The 18,416-nt window shown below is 43.4% G+C and overlaps 1 protein-coding gene across 2 annotated transcripts in view; it reads left to right on the forward strand.

Moving 5' to 3' along the window:
* The window catches only part of AGPAT3 (1-acylglycerol-3-phosphate O-acyltransferase 3), a 24,324-nt gene extending 6,990 nt beyond the window's left edge, over window positions 1–17,334 (forward strand). For both annotated transcript variants that reach the window (XM_085860679.1, XM_085860678.1), the window contains exons 2-9: window positions 1,559–1,792; window positions 2,333–2,502; window positions 2,700–2,861; window positions 5,874–6,027; window positions 6,884–6,986; window positions 10,533–10,608; window positions 15,302–15,500; window positions 15,610–17,334. In XM_085860679.1, the coding sequence (XP_085716805.1) occupies window positions 1,615–1,792; window positions 2,333–2,502; window positions 2,700–2,861; window positions 5,874–6,027; window positions 6,884–6,986; window positions 10,533–10,608; window positions 15,302–15,500; window positions 15,610–15,701 (1,134 nt within the window). In that variant the 5' untranslated portion in view covers window positions 1,559–1,614 and the 3' untranslated portion in view covers window positions 15,702–17,334. The remainder of the gene's footprint in view (window positions 1–1,558; window positions 1,793–2,332; window positions 2,503–2,699; window positions 2,862–5,873; window positions 6,028–6,883; window positions 6,987–10,532; window positions 10,609–15,301; window positions 15,501–15,609) is intronic.
* Window positions 17,335–18,416: the final 1,082 nt, after the last annotated feature.

Here is an 18,416-nt window from a genome sequence, read left to right on the forward strand (position 1 = left end):
ATAGGCTGATTTGTGTGGCCTTATAGGTTGATTTGTGTGGCCTTATAGGCTGATTTGTGTGGCCTTATAGGTTGATTTGTGTGGCCTTATGGGCTGATTTGTGTGGCCTTATAGGCTGATTTGTGTGGCCTTATGGGCTGATTTGTGGGCTGATTTGTGTGGCCTTGTAGGCTGATTTGTGTGGCCTTATAGGCTGATTTGTGTGACCTTATAGGTTGATTTGTGTGGCCTTATGGGCTGATTTGTGTGGCCTTATGGGCTGATTTGTGTGGCCTTATGGGCTGATTTGTGGGCTGATTTGTGTGGCCTTGTAGGCTGATTTGTGTGGCCTTATAGGCTGATTTGTGTGGCCTTATAGGTTGATTTGTGTGGCCTTATAGGCTGATTTGTGTGGCCTTATAGGTTGATTTGTGTGGCCTTATGGGCTGATTTGTGTGGCCTTATAGGCTGATTTGTGTGGCCTTATGGGCTGATTTGTGGGCTGATTTGTGTGGCCTTGTAGGCTGATTTGTGTGGCCTTATAGGCTGATTTGTGTGACCTTATAGGTTGATTTGTGTGGCCTTATGGGCTGATTTGTGTGGCCTTATGGGCTGATTTGTGTGGCCTTATGGGCTGATTTGTGGGCTGATTTGTGTGGCCTTGTAGGCTGATTTGTGTGGCCTTATAGGCTGATTTGTGTGACCTTATAGGTTGATTTGTGTGGCCTTATGGGCTGATTTGTGTGGCCTTATGGGCTGATTTGTGTGGCCTTATGGGCTGATTTGTGTGGCCTTTTGGGCTGATTCGTGTGGCCTTATAGGCTGATTTGTGTGGCCTTATGGGCTGATTTGTGTGGCCTTTTGGGCTGATTTGTGTGGCCTTTTGGGCTGATTTGTGTGGCCTTATGGGCTGATTTGTGTGGCCTTATAGGCTGATTTGTGTGGCCTTATAGGCTGATTTGTGTGGCCTTATAGGCTGATTTGTGTGGCCTTATGGGCTGATTTGTGTGGCCTTATGGGCTGATTTGTGTGGCCTTATGGGCTGATTTGTGTGGCCTTATGGGCTGATTTGTGTGGCCTTATGGGCTGATTTGTGTGGCCTTATGGGCTGATTTGTGTGGCCTTTTGGGCTGATTTGTGTGGCCTTATGGGCTGATTTGTGTGGCCTTATAGGCTGATTTGTGTGGCCTTATGGGCTGATTTGTGTGGCCTTATGGGCTGATTTGTGTGGCCTTATGGGCTGATTTGTGTGGCCTTATGGGCTGATTTGTGTGGCCTTTTGGGCTGATTTGTGTGGCCTTATGGGCTGATTTGTGTGGCCTTATGGGCTGATTTGTGTGGACTTATGGGCTGATTTGTGTGGCCTTATGGGCTGATTTGTGTGGCCTTATGGGCTGATTTGTGTGGCCTTTTGGGCTGATTTGTGTGGCCTTATGGGTTGATTTGTGTGGCCTTATGGGCTGATTTGTGGGCATCTCATTCAGGGAACTCTTTGGACGCCCTTCGTATCCTTTATTGCAAGTCTTGAGGATTCCAATCGATCCTTTAGCAATATTGTGGGATATTCCTGTCTCTCCAGGGAGATTGTACTGAGCTACGGTCCGTGCCAGCGTTCGTGATACTGGCTTCACAGCAATGGGTTTCTTCTCCTGGCTGAAGACCCAGTTCCTGTGTCACTTGCTGTTGGGCTATGTGTTCGTGTGCAGTGGTCTGGCCATCAATGCCATGCAACTGCTCACACTGTTCATCTGGCCTTTCAGCCGCACCGTCTACCGTCGCATCAACTGCAGACTGGCCTACTCGCTCTGGAGCCGTGCGTACACAATACCCAAACACCAATCTTCGATTGCCTCTGTCTTGTCCAACATTTTTCCCTGATGTGCCCCGGTTATTGCAATTTTAATCTTTCTTTGGCAGGATGGCTCAGTTGGGATTCTCAAATCTGAGCTGTCTCTCCAGTCGTGGGTTCAATCCCCAATACGGCCGGATGTGGTTAAAACTGCCATCCTGGCACAGGATCAACAGGACACTCGATCGTAATGCACGCTGTTCTTTGGAGGGGATGCTAAGCTGTTGGCTCAATCTTGTGGACTTTAAGGATATTCAGTGTATCTTTTCAAAGAGGGTTCACAATTGCTTCAATATCCTTGCCAAGTTCCCTTTATTCTATGACCCCTGCCACAATGTGAGGTGGTGGTTGCACTATATTAGCATCAATGCTGCGTTCAAACACCCTTGGTTGAAATAAATTGATGATGCAACCAGCAGATTTAACTATTCTGATCAGTATCCACGTACTAGTCCATCCCACAGCTTTGTGTTGTCTTTTCTGACCACTGATGTGTTCTTTCAGAGTTGATTTTGTTGCTGGAGCGATGGTCCGGCACGACCTGCACACTCTTTACGACTCGCGCGACTTACGACAGCTTTGGGAGTGAACATGCAATCCTCATCCTCAACCACAACTACGAGATTGATTTTTTGTGTGGCTGGACAATATGCGAGCGCTTCGGTGTGCTTGGGGTAATATGGTCAAAACAGCCATTCACTATTCATCACCCACATACACGCCACCATCCACCCCCCCCCCCAAATCCCCATCCCCATGATAAACAGCAATTGGGATTTCTGTGCAAATCATGTGGCATCAGATGCCACCTGGACACACGTTCAGAAAGTCTCACAACAGGTGAACATTCTTAATACGTGTGTGTGTGCAGAGTTCCAAAGTGCTGGCAAAACGCGAGTTGCTTCACGTCCCCATCATCGGTTGGATGTGGTACTTCATGGAGGTTGTATTCTGCAAGCGCCGATGGGAGGAGGACCGTGATTCCTTCATCAAAGGCCTGCACAACCTCCACGACTACCCAGAATACGTCTGGGTGCGCAACATGACCACTCCACATTTATCCCGCACAACAAGGCCAAATAAAATCAGGATCGTTTTCAGAACCATCCATATTTTCCACTGATCTACCGTATAATCAATAAGTAAGCCTCCACCTATAGCAATAGGGGAAGGTTTATTGTTGTTGTAGGGATTGTTTCTACAATTTGTGCCCCCAATGTTTAATGGTACCACAGTTCCTTAGACCCCGAACCAGCATTTCGAGGAAAAAAATTTTAAAACCTTCTTCCTGCACTCTCAACACTCCCAATGTCTGAGCTGGATCTCGGAGCCGGCTTGGACTTTTGGAATGAAATTTTGCATCATTGATGATAGAAAGCATCAATAGAAAGTATGCAGGCCGAATTGTCTTTTTACAGCGCGTGCGCTGTATACAATTGCACCGACTTTGAAATGTCCCCGGTGTCTACCACGTCTCCGGTGTCCCCTGTCCCCCCCCCCCCCCACGTGCCTCAAGACAGCCAATAACGGTCGTCCGGTAGATGCAGTCTGTAACCTAGACGGAAATAGCGAGAATTGATGGAAATACCCGAGTATTTCAATGGAAATTTGTGAAACTAATGTGTTATATATGTGAAAACCATTTAATTTATTGCTTGACGGGAAAAAAACCAAGACACGTGCCCCTCTCATGTACAAACGAACAAAAGACGTCATTTCTGCCCACCATCGCATTTCGCGCCGAAAGACGTCATTTCCGCCCACCATCGCATTTCGCGCCGATCGCCGAATGCTGAAAGCTAAGTTCTTCTTTTGCTATCATTCTTTTGTGGCCTCCTGCCACGCTGTATCAAATGATTTAATTCCTTCTGTTATATATATATATAAAGGTGCTTATCACAATAATAACAAGATTTTTACATTTCATATATTAAGTACGCTTTTTAATTGTTTTTCAACTGAAAAAGCATAAATTGCATATTTTAACATTAGTGTACTCATTTGCTTCACCACACGCGCTGTATTGAAGGATTTCACTTGTTTTTATTACCTTGACCTAATTTTAAGGTCATGCCCTAATTATCATCATTTGAACAATTTTCACCAAAACTCGACTAAAGTTTGTCCGATCAGAACTAAATTGCCCTCAAGATAGCCGAGAGCAAGGTGAATTTACTCTCGATTTACATCATACCCCTCCGGGTTAAAGGTCAAGGTCAAATGGCAGTCTGAAAAAAAATGTGTATTTTCCCAATGCGGAATCTCAAAGACCACTTGGTCTTCCAAGATGTTCTTGCATCATAATAGTGTATCTGCACTGAAGTGGGACACCTGAGATTTGATTCGTGTGCTTAACCCACTTAACCCACTTAACCCCGATATATATATATATATATATATATATATATATATATATATATATATATATATATATATATATATATATATATCGGGGCGTATTATGTGATACCGGTCGTCCGTCCGTCCGTCTGTCTGTCTGTCTGTCTGTCTGTCTGTCCTTCCATCCGTTCCTGTCCGCACTCTAACTCCCAAAGTTTTCAACTTTCACGTTTCATATTTGGTACAAAGGTACAGACTGTGGAGACGGTGTGTCGCGACATACGTTCGTCATCTAAAGTGGTTGCCATGGCAACCAGGATGCTGTTTTCCATATAGTAGCACAATTCTGTATATACCTTCTTGTTTGGGCGTATATGGTGCTCACTTGTTTGGATTGTGACGATGAACAAAAAACACCTTTTTAATCATATAACTTAAATAATTCCCCTCCGATTTTCATGGTGTTGTTTTTTGGATAGATTGTAGATGGGGACACACTTTCTTTATTTACACTCTGTTCATTCATGTTGTCAAGGTCATATGGTGGTCCGGAAAAAATAAAATAAAAGGGCCCTTAGTGGATCACGGGTCAAGGGTGATCCACTGAGGGTGGGTCTCCCCCAGTCGGTTTGCCTGGTCGGGGGAGGCCTACCCTTGGCGATCACTTTGTGATCACAGATATCTAGTTTTTAGCTCACCTGGAACGTAGTTCTGGGGAGCTTATGGGACGGCGCGTTGTCCGTCCGTCCACAAATACTTTCAACTTCTTCTGTGAAACTAAACATACGATTTTAATGAAACTTGACCACAACATTCATCACTGTGTACGTACCAAAGTTTGTTCATGCCATTACAAAAATACAACAGACCCTAAGGTTGCCCCCCAAAAATATGTATTTGCTTTCTTCTCAGAAACTACACACACAACTCCGATGACACCTGACCACAACCTTCATCACCCGTGATGTACAAAAGTTTGTTCACGGCATTAAAAAAAAAATCCATAGCTATTTACTTTCTTCTCCGTTACATATTTTGTGGGTCATCCATGCCTACCATTGGTTGCCTGGTTATCTTATCCAGCCGCTACCAGTTGAGCGCCCAGGGGTATTGCCCCTATGTTTTTGTTACTGCTCTTGGTCGGTTCCGTGTTCATTTTTCCAATCGACTCACCTTTCATCTCTCGAATGTTCACACGGTTGTTGCTGTGGCAGACGTATCGTTTGACTGTCTGCTTCTACATATTTTTCTTTATTTTTCATGTTTCTTTATTCTTACGTATTTTATTTATTTTTTTAAAATTATTATTATTTTTAAATAAAAATAATCAAAACATTGCTTCAGGTGTTTAAGCTTTAAGCTAGTTTGTGTGTAGAATGTCAGACAAAGTGCATGAAATGCATGTTTTACTATAACAACGCCCCCACCGCAAACATAAACTTTAATTTTGCAAAAAAATTTAAATGAAAGAATATTCTCCCCTCACCCTCCAATTTTCAGGTAGGCCCACAGCTTTCATATCGTTGTTTGTACCACTAACACCTGTGCCCTCACCTTGATAAGGTCACCTTTGGATTGTCATATTGTCATATTTCCGTTTCGTGATTTACTATTGAGGGTTGAAAATGAGGACCCGGATACTTCTGGTATGTTGTAATGCTCATCATTGGTTGTGGTCGTGACCGACGTGTGCCGTTGCTCCTAGTTCCTGTTGTATTGTGAGGGGACGCGCTTCACGGAGCAGAAGCACAGGGTCAGCATGGAGGTGGCAGACTCCAAGGGCCTGCCGAGGCTTAAATACCACCTCTTGCCACGTACCAGAGGTTTTACGACCACGGTGCAATGCATGCGTGGAATGGGTACGTTTTCTGTGCGAAATGTTCATTGTATCCTTCGGTTGTCAATGTTGATTTTTTGGGAGGGTTTTTTCTCGTTTGTCCATTGGATGTTAAAATATATTTTGGAAATATCACTTTCAAGTCCTTTTATGGCATTTTCAGGAAATATGGTCTTTTATAAGTATTAGAGTTGGTGTGTGTTGGTGGGAACGTGAGCACAACAAATTTTTTCTCCAGGAATACAAAGAGGGAGGGAGGGGATGTGAAGTGACGTTTCGGGTGTGAGTCCTTCAAGGCAAGGTGGCTCTCATGCCCGGAACGACCTTCACGGCGGTTAGCATTACTTTTTTATTATTATTATTATTATTATTATTTTTTTGTCTGCATGGTCGAGACTCTTGGAAGAGCGAGAGCAAAATGGAATGGGGGAAACAACAATAGAAGAGTATAAGGGAGAAGGATACATGGGGGTGAAGGTGAACGAAACGTAGCAACAAGAGGAATGGGGAACGCTGGGATGAAACAGAAAAGGAACAAACCGATCGACAAACAAAAAGAGGTGAAGGGGAAAGGGGGGGATCACAATAACTTGGGAATGGGGTCATTTGGGGATATAAGAGATCATGAGTGTGGATGGGGGTAGTGGTGACCGGTGGTCCTGAGGCCCTGGAAGGAAGAATCGGACTGAACAGACTGGGAAAGTTGGTTCCACAGGCGAGAGAAAAGAGGAACAAATGTGTGGAGGTGAGCAGTTAGCCTGGATTTTGGGAGTTTAATAAGGGGGATACTGGCAAACTGTGTGCGACGTGTGGTTGCAAGAACTCGTCACGTGGCATTTTGTTCAGTGTCTCACTCTCCTCTGCTCTCGTACTCGCAGCTGCCGCTGTCTATGATGTCACGTTGAACTTCAGACACACCAAAACGCCGTCACTACTTGGCATTCTTTATGGCAAAAAGTACTACGCAGACATGTGTGTCAGGTGAGTGTCTGACAACACACAAACACACACACACACACACACACACACACACACACACACACCGATTCAAAAGGTACAAAAACTCACAGACTGCTCACCTTTGTCACGTGATAACAGCCAATTTGATACTTAAAAGTATGCAGACCTTTTGTTCGAATTCCAAGTTTACTTATTAAACAGACGATAAACAAAGGGACAAAGCCTTGTGAAATGGAACACTCATTATTATGACTTGTGTTTTAACCAATGGTGCTTTTCATGGACAATCCTGTTTGAACAAACTCGTTGTGACTTGATGCACAACAATGAAGAGTGAAATAAATAATTTGTTTTGATTTTGGAAAGATCGTCACAAAATCCATTGAACCATCCATCCATTGGGACCATACTCCGTGCAGAGCGTTTGTGCTGCTTAAGCAGTCTCCTTGGCTACTGGGCACAATCCTGGACGGGTCGCCATTCCAACAGATACCAGCAAGCTGACACTCATTTTGCCGACCTCAGAAGGATGACAGGCAGAGTCAACCCCACCTGGTATTAATTCAACAGTTGAGCAGGATTTGAAATCAGGATCTGAGAATCCCAAGCCCATTTAGCCATTAAGCTAATACCAGGCAAACAATCCATTGAACTGTCGTGGAGGAATCAAGTCTCTCGTCTCTCTCTCTCTCTCTCTCTCTGTCTGTCTGTCTGTCTGTCTCTCTCTCTCTCTCTCTCTCTGTCTGTCTGTCTGTCTGTCTCTCTCTCTCTCTCTCTCTCTCTCTCTCTCTCTCTCTCTCTCTCTCTCTCTCTCTCTCTCTCTCTCTCTCTCTCTCTCTCTCTCTCTCTCTCTGTCTCTGTCTCTGTCTCTGTCTCTGTCTCTGTCTCTGTCTCTGTCTCTGTCTCTTGTCTGTCTCTGTCTCTGTCTCTCTCTTGTCTCTCTCTCTCTCTCTTGTCTCTCTCTCTCTCTCTCTCTCTTGTCTCTCTCTCTTGTCTCTCTCTCTCTCTCTTGTCTCTCTCTCTCTTGTCTCTCTCTTGTCTCTCTCTCTCTCTCTTGTCCCTCTCTCTTGTCTCTCTCTCTTGTCTCTCTCTCTCTCTGTCTCTCTCTCTCTTGTCTCTCTCTCTTGTCTCTCTCTCTCTTGTCTCTCTCTCTCTTGTCTCTCTCTCTCTCTTGTCTCTCTCTCTCTCTCTCTCTCTTTCCTCTCTTGCCTCTCTCTCTCTTGCCTCTCTTGCCTCTCTTGTCTCTCTCTCTCTCTCTCTCTCTCTCTCTCTCTCTCTCTCTCTCTCTCTCTCTCTCTCACTCTCTCTCTCTCTCTCTCACTGTCTCTCTCTCTCTCACTGTCTCTCTCTCTCTCTCTCTCTCTCTCTCTCTCTCTCTCTCTCTCTCTCTCTCTCTCTCTCTCTCTCTCTCTCTCACTCTCTCTCTCTGTCTCTCTCTATCTCTCTCTCTCTCTCACTCTCTCTCTCTCTCTCTCTCTCTCTCTCTCTCTCTCTGTCATGGCCAATTGGGCCTAAATGTGAACATGAAGACATGGAAACCAACAATAAATTATACTCCATAGCAACAGCAACACCTTTGGGTGAAAAGGATATTCTATCTCTCCTGATATGAAAACGTGTGTAGTTAAGGAACAAACCATTCCGTTTGATTGTTTGTCCTGACACGAGGTGTTGACTTGACATTAACACTAAGCTTGTGGCTCGGCTCCAATAATTTAATGGAAAAGATAAAACATTTGTCCAAGAACAAAGTTGTTTTTCCTTTGTTGTAGGAATGGTATCTACCTCTGTTAACTACAAATGGAAAGCTGTTTTCAAGTTTGCACATTTTGTACTATTAAATATATGTATATAACCATTGTGTGTGTGTGTGTGTTTGTGTGTGTGTGTGTGTGTTTGTGTGTGTGTGTGTTTGTGTGTGTGTGTGTGTGTGTGTGTGTGTGTGTGTGTGTGTGTGTGTGTGTGTGTGTGTGTGTGTGTGTGTGTGTGTGTGTGTGTGTCCCTCTCTTGCTCTTTGTATGTGCTGCATGCACAGCCACATCTTTTAACCCCCCCCCCTTGTCCATCCATCATCCTGATACCCCTTCTTGCTAAAACATGACAGGCTTTGAAAGGCTCCTCCGTTGGGGGAGTGGGGGCGGGGGGGAGTGAACGGGTGACAAATTTACTCGTGTGAAGAGTAAATTTGTGTCCTTCTGTGACAGATTCATCCCTGTGTGATGATGGAATGTGAATCAAGTTTTATTATCATTTTTGTTTCCCTTTGTGTAAAACATGCTGTTGTTGTACGAACCTCACGTGATGTACAATAGAGAGGTGCTCTTTGCCCAGATCCCGTATTTTATCATCCGATCTCCCATCTTAGGTCGACTTTCCATTCATCTTGTCTTGCGGGAACAGCGGAGCGCTGCATTGTATAACTCATGGGGACACTTGGACAAAAAATTTTTTAGGAGAGATCTTGAAAAAGGAACTCCCCTTCCCACTCCCCCCAACCCCTCCCTAGCAATCATTCATGAGGTTTACCTTTTGAGAACCATCTTGCACATCTTTGATCACGTGACCTCAGTTTTGCCATCTCTGCAGCCATACACTGGAAGTGAGGAATTGGGATGAGAAATATGGAAAAGTGTTCCGGGGTGGGGGCAAGGAAGGGGGGAGATCAGATGAGTTTTAAAGTTGTTCCAGATTTCCAACAATTAAAGGTTTCCATTCAGTTCCCCCTACAAATGAGGTAAGCTGGAAATTAAAAGGGAGGTTTCATCCTGATTGATCAGGGACCTCAGAGGTGGTTTCGTGTGAATGATCAGTTTTTAAACTCCATTGCAAATAAAATAATTAATTGATTTGGTGGACATATGCAGATAATTATACATTTTCTTTTGAGCCGGTACGATAGAGGTATGCACACTTGTCTCTGAGCTGTTGAGTCTGGGTTTGAATTCTGATCCAGCTATAAACTACCTTCCTGGTGTTTCACAGGTAGGGCGAGGCATCAATTATTTATTTATTTGTTTGTTTGTTTGTTTGTTCCATCCCTCGGATGGACATCAAGCCAGAGGACCTGTCTGCCAGCCTGGCGTTGGCTTGGTGGTTATAGTCGTGGCTTGGGATCCGAGGGTCCTGAGTTTGAGTCCCGTTGGCTGCTGAATTTAACACCAAGGGGTTGACTCAGCCTGTCATCCTTCCGAGGTTGGCGAAATGAGCACCAGTGTGCTGGTAATAGGGGCACTGCATCAGCGGCCCCTAACCAATGATGCAACCAACAGCCAAAAAGGCTGTACACGAAGGGAACCTGTCTTGCCAGCACTGAAGGCGTCGGTGTACTTGGAAGGTCTCGTGGTATCTTTTGCAAAGAGTCGACGAGTTATCACCAGCACCCTCAACTAATTACTAATTCTGTTACCGTCGAATGTCAGGCCTAGCCAACCGCTTTGTGAAAGACTTGGGACAAAAACGTTCCCCGGCCGACCCCACAAGTTGGGAATACGTGGGGTCTTAGTAGTCGCAGTAGTCTTGGTGGATGATTGGCACGCCTTATTTTCTGACGATAATTCTTGCTCGCAGGAGGTTTCCACTGGAAGATATTCCAAAGGAGGAAAAGGAATGTGCTCAATGGCTGTACCAGCTGTATCAGGAGAAGGTGAGTTTTCATTTCCTAGAAATGTCATTCCTTGCAGTCTCATAATATTTATTACACAGTGTGGTGGCATTAATGTAAATGGTGACATTGTACATTTCCAAACTTTGTACACTGTATGATCCAGGATTGTGTGTGTGTGTGTGTGTGTGTGTGTGTTTAGAAAATGCATGGTCAAGGCTCATGGAAGAGCTTGGACACCAAACAGATCAGGACAGTGATGGCTAAGTGATAGGCCCATAGACTCGGCTTCATCGCGAGAGATTCCATTGATCTTGTGGGCCTTGGTTGAGCAAGATCTAATATAAGGGTAGCTTTCCTGGTGAAGCTAAGCAGGATGTGAGCCAGCCCAGAGGAGAGAGCAGTACGCTATCAAGCTGCGGAGGAAAGCCTTGTCAGTGGATAGGACCTCAGGTGTGCCAAGGAAGGACTTTGTATGATGGAGATGCCCAGTCGGCGTCTCGCCTTCGAGGCCAAGTTTGAAATGATCATGGCTGAGAGTGAGACCCAAGAGTTTGAGTGACTGAACCTCTTTGAGAAGGTTTACAGTATGGTCGAGAGAGATAGAGATAGAGATAGAGAGAGAGATATCAAATGGTGGCCAACGCTTTCCTGACAACCTTCCATGTGCAAAAGAAAAATAGAGGGTCAATCCTAATGTACCCATTCCAACGCAGTTTGGATCCCATTGACCCATCTCAAGGTCAGGGACTATTCAAAACATTTATTACGGAAATAACTACGTTGAAGGACCTACGTGTCATGAGTGCACATTTACAATAGCGGATTCTCAAAACTGCGAATATATATATATATATATATATATATATATATATATATATATATATATATATATATATATATATATATATATATAATCATGGTATGCTTACACATTGTAAGCAATAACCATCCGTGCTTCCCCCATTGTCTTGGGTCGCTCACCTGTATTTGTTTTTCATTTATTTATTTTCATTTTATTTGTATTTTCATTTACGGATGTTTTTCCAACGATTCTGTGATTTTTTTCTCCCTGGTTTATCGCCTTCGATGTCCATCGGCATGCAAAATTTTAGCTTTCTACGTCATCCGGAAGGTACCAATCTTTATTATCAGTCAGTGAGTCAGCAGTTAGAATGAGAAATATATATATATATATATATATATATATATATATATATATATATATATATATATATATGTATATATATATATTCAGCTCATGCCATTCCTGTCAGTCTGTCTGTCCCACCCAGAAACATGGAAATGCTCCTTGGAGATTAAAAAAAAAAAATTTTTTTAGTAAAAGCTGCTTCAAATTAATCCAAACCTACAGGAAAAAATAATATATTTTTTTAATCAGACAAAAAATATTTAACCCAGGCGGTGTTTACGGCAATCGACTGCTGCCTCTATCGCTCCTGAAAAAAAAAAATTTGCTTAAGAAATCCACTATGATATCTTTGTTGTTAAGAAATATGACGACTTTGGTATTTTGCAATGCTCTATACAGTATATATAATAGGCTAATGCTGTCTGCCCCATCCCCCTCCTCCCCCCACCCCCAAAAAAAATAATTAAGTAAGAATTGCTTCAAACGAATCCAAACAGATGATCAAATGATAATATAGGAAGGACAGTTGTACATCTTCACTCGTAGGAAGTGCAGATAGCGTAAGCTTTAAAACTGAGATTTACCCAATCCAATATGTGAATAAATTAATAAGATGTGAAACTCATTTTACTCTCTTATTAGGGTACCCTGTGAGTACAGGGTACCCTATTGTTTTTCTTCTGTTTATTATTACGCATTATTATTATTATTCTTCCGCCGGCATTTTGCACCCTTTTTCGCTTTAAAAATCATTTTCTCTGGAACACTAAGTCCGATCGACAGGAAATTTTCACCATAGTATGTATCTTTTTTGATAGCACAATCGCGTTATAATTATGACGTCATTGGTCACGTGGTACGGTCGCCATCTTGAAAAAAGCGATAAACTTTGGACATCTGTATCTCGGAAACCGTGCAATGGAAAAAATTTTCGTTTGATACATTTTACTAAGCTCCCTATGGGGAACACGTGTGATTTTTCGTGACGTCATAGGTGAAGCGATATACCGGTGAAAATTCGTCAAGTAGAACGCCATATGGGAAAAATCTGAAAAATTCTGAGCATCATCTACGCCAAAAATCACTGACGAAAATGTTTTTTTGACGTCATCGATGACGTAATTCGGCCGCCATCTTGTTTTTTAGTGTTTTTTTTTTAAAATCTTCTTCTCCAGAACGGCTATGCAGATTAAGGCGAAACTTTACACGCACATTCCCCCTGAGGTCCTCTTTCAAGTTTGTTAATTTGTTGTTGATACGTCACATGGTTTGGCGGCCATCTTGAAAAAACCCTAAAACCTTCAAACATCTTCTTCTCCAGAAGCGCTGGTCCAATGAAGGCGAGATTTCAGAACTATATTCGTGACATGTATGCGATGCAAGTTTGTTAATTTCAAAGTGATAGGTCACATGGTTTGGCCGCCATGTTGGATTTAAGAAAAATATTAAATAAAGTTTTCTCTGGTATTTCATAAGCCATCGAAGCGAAAATTTGCAAGTGCCTTCCTCGCTCAAGTCTGCATACATGGTAAAAATTTTTACCTCAGAAGTCACATGGTTTGGCGGCCATCTTGGATAGAAAAATAGACTTTATCCGATTTACACAAAACTTCACACACTTGTTCGGGTCGACGATGGAAAGCAGAATTTAAATTCATGATATCCTCGGTCACAAGGTTCGGCAGCCATCTTGGATTGAAAATGAATAAATTTTAAAAATCTTCTTCTCCAGAAGGGCAAGACAGATGAAGACGAAACTTCACAGATATATTCCCCATGAGGTCCTTTCTCAAGTTTGTTAATTTGTTTTTGATCGGTCACATGGTTTGGCGGCCATCTTGAAAAAACCCGAAAACCTTCAAACATCTTCTTCTCCAGAAGCGTTGGCCCAATGAAGGGGAGATTTCAGAACTATATTCGGGACAGGAAGGCGATATAAGTTTGTTAATTTCGAATTGATAAGTCACATGGTTTGGCCGCCATCTTGGATTTCAGAAAAATATTAAATAATGTTTTCTCTGGAACCGCTTAACCAAACGAATCGAAAATTTGTAATTATCATCTAGCAGGCAGTATGCACGCTTGGTAAAAATTATGATGTCACACGTCACATGGTTTGGCGGCCATCTTGGATTGAAAAACGCACCGTTCGGCATTAACACGAAACTTCACGTACGTGTTCCAATACCCAGTTGGAAGCAGAATATACATTTCTGATGTCATAGGTCACATGGTTCGTCAGCCATCTTGGATTGAAAAACAATATCTTCAAACGTCTTTTTCTCTGAAACGGCTGAACAGATCCAGGCGAAACTCCACCACTATGACCGCCTCTCCATGACGAATAAAAAGTTCCCACCCCCTTTGAGGTACGATGCAACGTTTGGCAGCCATATTGGATTGAAGGAAAAATATTAATTAATGTTTACTCTGGAACTACTGCATCAATAAATGTGAAACATCAAGTTTATGGTGGAACGCTCATGCGGAATGAGGGTTTGAAATTTCAACGCGATCGGGCCCAGGGTTTGGCAGCCATGTTGGTTTTAAGAAAAATATTAAATAATGTTTTCTCTGGGAACTGCTTAACCTGGAGAAGCGAAAATTTGCAGTTATCATCCACCATCGTGTTTGCACACGTGGTGCAAATTATGACATCACAAGTCACATGGTTTGGCCGCCATCTTGGATTGAAGGATAAATATTAATTAATGTTTACTCTGGAACCGCTGCCTCTATATATACGAAACTTCAGATTTATAATTCAGGTGACATGCGAAATAAAAGTTTAAAATTTCAACCTGATCGGTCACGCGGTTTGGGAGCCAGAATTATTTAATTATTTGAATCTGGAAGCCAGTAATAACGAAATTGAATGCTTTGTGCTGCCCGGTTCGTAACTCATCTGTTCCGTGCCGTCTCGAAGCAGGCCTGTGTTTGTATCACTATTAAATAATGTTTTCTCTGGCACCGCTTATCCTTTCAATGCCAAACTTTGCGACTGTCATCTGCAGAAAGTCCCATGTTGTATCAAAGGCGGACGGACTGGGTACCCGGTCATCACTGCCAGCAGTTATAAAGTGGCAGTTCTAGTTTTCTTTAAGTTCCACATGTATGTAACAATTCAAGACATTCCCGATTGAACCTCCATTTTTGAGCTCTTTCAACCAGTGCAAGAACAAGGCTTCCTTCCTTCCTTCCTTCCTTCCTTGTTTGTTTGTTTGTTTGTTATCGTGGTATTTTTACCACGGGTTTCTGCTAGTCTTGATTAAAAGTACGAGGGAAATGAAGATGTAAGCAGTAAGAGAGGACATTGCCTACACATTATCAAGGGTGCTTTTATGACCTTCATTCATGATGTGCAACGCTGGCAATTGATTTACTTTCTTGTGGTGTTCATACTGTGGTTCCCCTCCAACTTTTGTTGAACAAAATTGTGATTTCATCAAGAGCGGATAATGGAAAGCGTACCCCCTTCAATTTGTGACCGTGTGTGAGTGAGTTGATCCCGTCGTGTCATTCGCAAAAGCACTGCCAATCATGTCTTGGCGGGAAATGCTACACTCTGCCTTGTGTGCACAGGATGCTCTCCAAGAGGAATACGAACGTACGGGGAGCTTTCCTGGGCCAGTGTTTGTGCCACCATTGCGGCCGTGGGCACTGATCAACTGGCTCTGCTGGGCTTTGCTGCTCCTTGTGCTGCTGGGTAGCTTCATTTGGGGTGTGACCTGCAGTGGTTCAACCTTCGCCATCGTCGCCCTTCTAATCGTACTGACTACAGGTTTGCACCCATCCTTAAGACGTTACCCCGGTTCTCAGCAGCAGTATCCGTTGTAATTTCTGACGCTTGGAAGTAAACGGCAATCTGAGTTTCCTTTTATGTGTTCCAGTGTCCTTAGGTGTGCGCCGGCTGATTGGAGTCACGGAGATTGAAAAGGGCTCCAGTTACGGCAACCAAGAGGTCGAAAAGAAAAGTCAGTAAACAGCCGGCTTCAAGGGTCGGATCCTACGGGCCCACCGACCCGAGGGCTTTAATAAGGAAATCGATTTCCGTTGATGATATGCATTGATTCATAACTTTATACATATCTGCCTACTGGCCGAGCCAACAGACCTTTTTGCTACTGTTAGCACAGTAGGCCATTTTTGTGGGCTTTTTGCCTTACACTAACTGTGAGTTCAGCAGGGTGTTTGATACTTGGTATCAAATGATCGGATTGAAAGAAAATGACGCTTCAGATGTATTGGTGTTGCTTGAGCTGCAAATGTGACCGTGACCTTTAAATAGGTGACTAATCTATCCTGTCATATTAGTTTTGAAAAGTGGGAAATGGTAAAACGTGATTTGTCTCAAAAACAAAAAAGGACTGGCATCCCATCCAGCAACCTTTAAGGCTTGAAGATTACGCTGCTAATCCTATACACTAGCCATAGAACTTACTCAGTGGAAAGAGATTTTCCAACAGCTGACTTTGACTGGAGATGACTCTACGAAGGTTGGAGTCGAGCTCTGCCGGTATCAGTCCTGGAAGCAACCCCTCACCAGCTGGTGACGATGATTGCTTTTGGAATCATTTGAAAACCTGTTGCATGTAGAACTTCAACTTTGACCTTCTCCCTTACTCCTTTGTTCTGTGTCTGACTTGTCCTGGTTTTTCAATTGCTGGTTCATGTTCATGTGCTGGTTCATGCTGGTGGCTTTCTCACTCTTTGTGTTTCTGCCTAATAAGGACCTTGTTCTCCACATCTCAGGTGTCCTGACCTAATATCCTTCGGGCTATGAATCTCTCACCTTACGCAATCCGAAGAACCCGAAATGAATTTTTTCTAACGAGCCATTTTGTACGCGTGCACCACATAAACCCAATCGTCTTCCACCGTCTCTGCTCGATCTGTAATATTTAGGTTTTGATAGCATTCTAGTCATCGTTTGCTTGTCTTACATGTACCTGCCATACCTCGATTGAAATTGTGAAATATCTCCGTCATAGCTTCCTGCCTCTTCTTCGAATCATCATTTACATCTTCTGGTTCTAAACCGGTTCCATTTTCTCAATGTTGAACCCTCTCTAAGGCAGAGACATCCTTCCTGCAAGTTTGGTCTTTTACTATCCTGCCATGCTTCCTTTCACTTTTGCTCCAACCAAGGTTAAGGCCAGAACTGTGGGCTTTTTATTCTCGGTGGATCAATTACCGTTAAGGATTGAATTATTTATTTGTTTTTGACTACTCTCGCCGCCACCTTATTTTGTGCTGAAATTCACGATGACATTATTCCTTTTTTTAAAGCCACCTTTAGGTGTGGATCAGTTTATCTATTACATCGTTTTTTTTTTTGTTTGTTTGTTTTTAATATGCTTTTCTTTCAAGTGACAAAAGGTCATACTGTATCGAGTGACCGTCGGCCTCGGACTGGATGTGTGAGTGAGGAACAACCGGGTGACAAGTTTTAGGAAGGTTTTGGAAACCCAGCACCAACAGGAGCTAAGTGGGAAGGGAAGAAGTGTTTGAAATGGGAAATGTTCTTGATGTACCGACTCAAAACTCGAGCTGAATTTAGTGAGTGTGATGTGTATTGATCTCCCCAATTGACAATAAAATCTACCATCACTGCAGTGTACGTGTCTACAAACCTTCCTTGTGATACCATAACATATACACCACTGTACTCTCCTATGGCTGGTGTTGGCTTAATAGTTAGGGTGGTGGGCTTGGGATCCTCGGATCCTGAGTTCAAATCCCCCTTGGCTATTGAATTAATACCAGGTGGGGTTGATTCTGCCTGTCGTCCTTCCGAGGTTGGCAAAATGAGTGCCAGCTTGCTGGTATCCTGCGTCGGAGTGGTGACCCATCCAGGATTGTACCCAATAGCCAAGGAGATTGCTTGGACAACACCAACGCTCTGTACAGAGTATGGTCCCGATGGATGGATGGATGGATGGATGGATACTCTCCTCATGAAACGATAAACTCAAAGCTTAAGGCATCGAATTGTGCTGAGTCTTGAACACACGTGAGTTCCCTTTCAAGGAATTTCAACGCAGGAGACCATTGTAGGCTCATAAAGTCTGCACAATGGTGGCCAACATATAGTTGCTGGTCCGTGCTCGATTTTTTTTTTTAAATGGAGACCATCAAGCAAGGAAGCAGCGCGTCTCAATTTGGTATTTTTAGAGTCTTTGGTGTGACTCTGCTGTGGTTTGAACCGCTGACCTCACAGCTTCAGAACGGGCACTCTCACCATTGGACTTGGTGGTGTAATCATTACAGGGAGACTGGTGATCATTTTATACTCGGTTTACTCCTGGGGTGTTGTGAACACCACGAAGGCTTCAGCCGGAAGAGCTTTTATTGGGTAGACCGTCCGTGATACGGGGAGGGGGCCATGCCCCCCCAACCCCTTCCTGAAGTGGTATGGTCATGGGGAGCACATCTTGAGTTAACGGCATGGTCCTTATATTTCACGGAGAGTTTGGTCTGCATATGGCCGTCGGCTTGAGAAGATTTTAAAATAAATTATCTGAAATTGAGGTGAAACCCCACTTTTCAGCCTCTTATAGGGGGCACATCTGGATGGGGAGCACAACCCCATGAGACATTACTGTTCTGATGTGTCGTACCAAATTTGTTCCACATCGGTCATGTACTGCTGTTTGCGAGGAAAAGATGTTTTTTAGTGAATCTGAGTGGTTTTATT

This window comes from Eptatretus burgeri, chromosome 16 (assembly GCF_056783735.1).
Source record: "Eptatretus burgeri isolate ZD-2024b chromosome 16, Ebu_testis_v1, whole genome shotgun sequence".
Taxonomy (NCBI): Eukaryota; Metazoa; Chordata; class Myxini; order Myxiniformes; family Myxinidae; genus Eptatretus; species Eptatretus burgeri.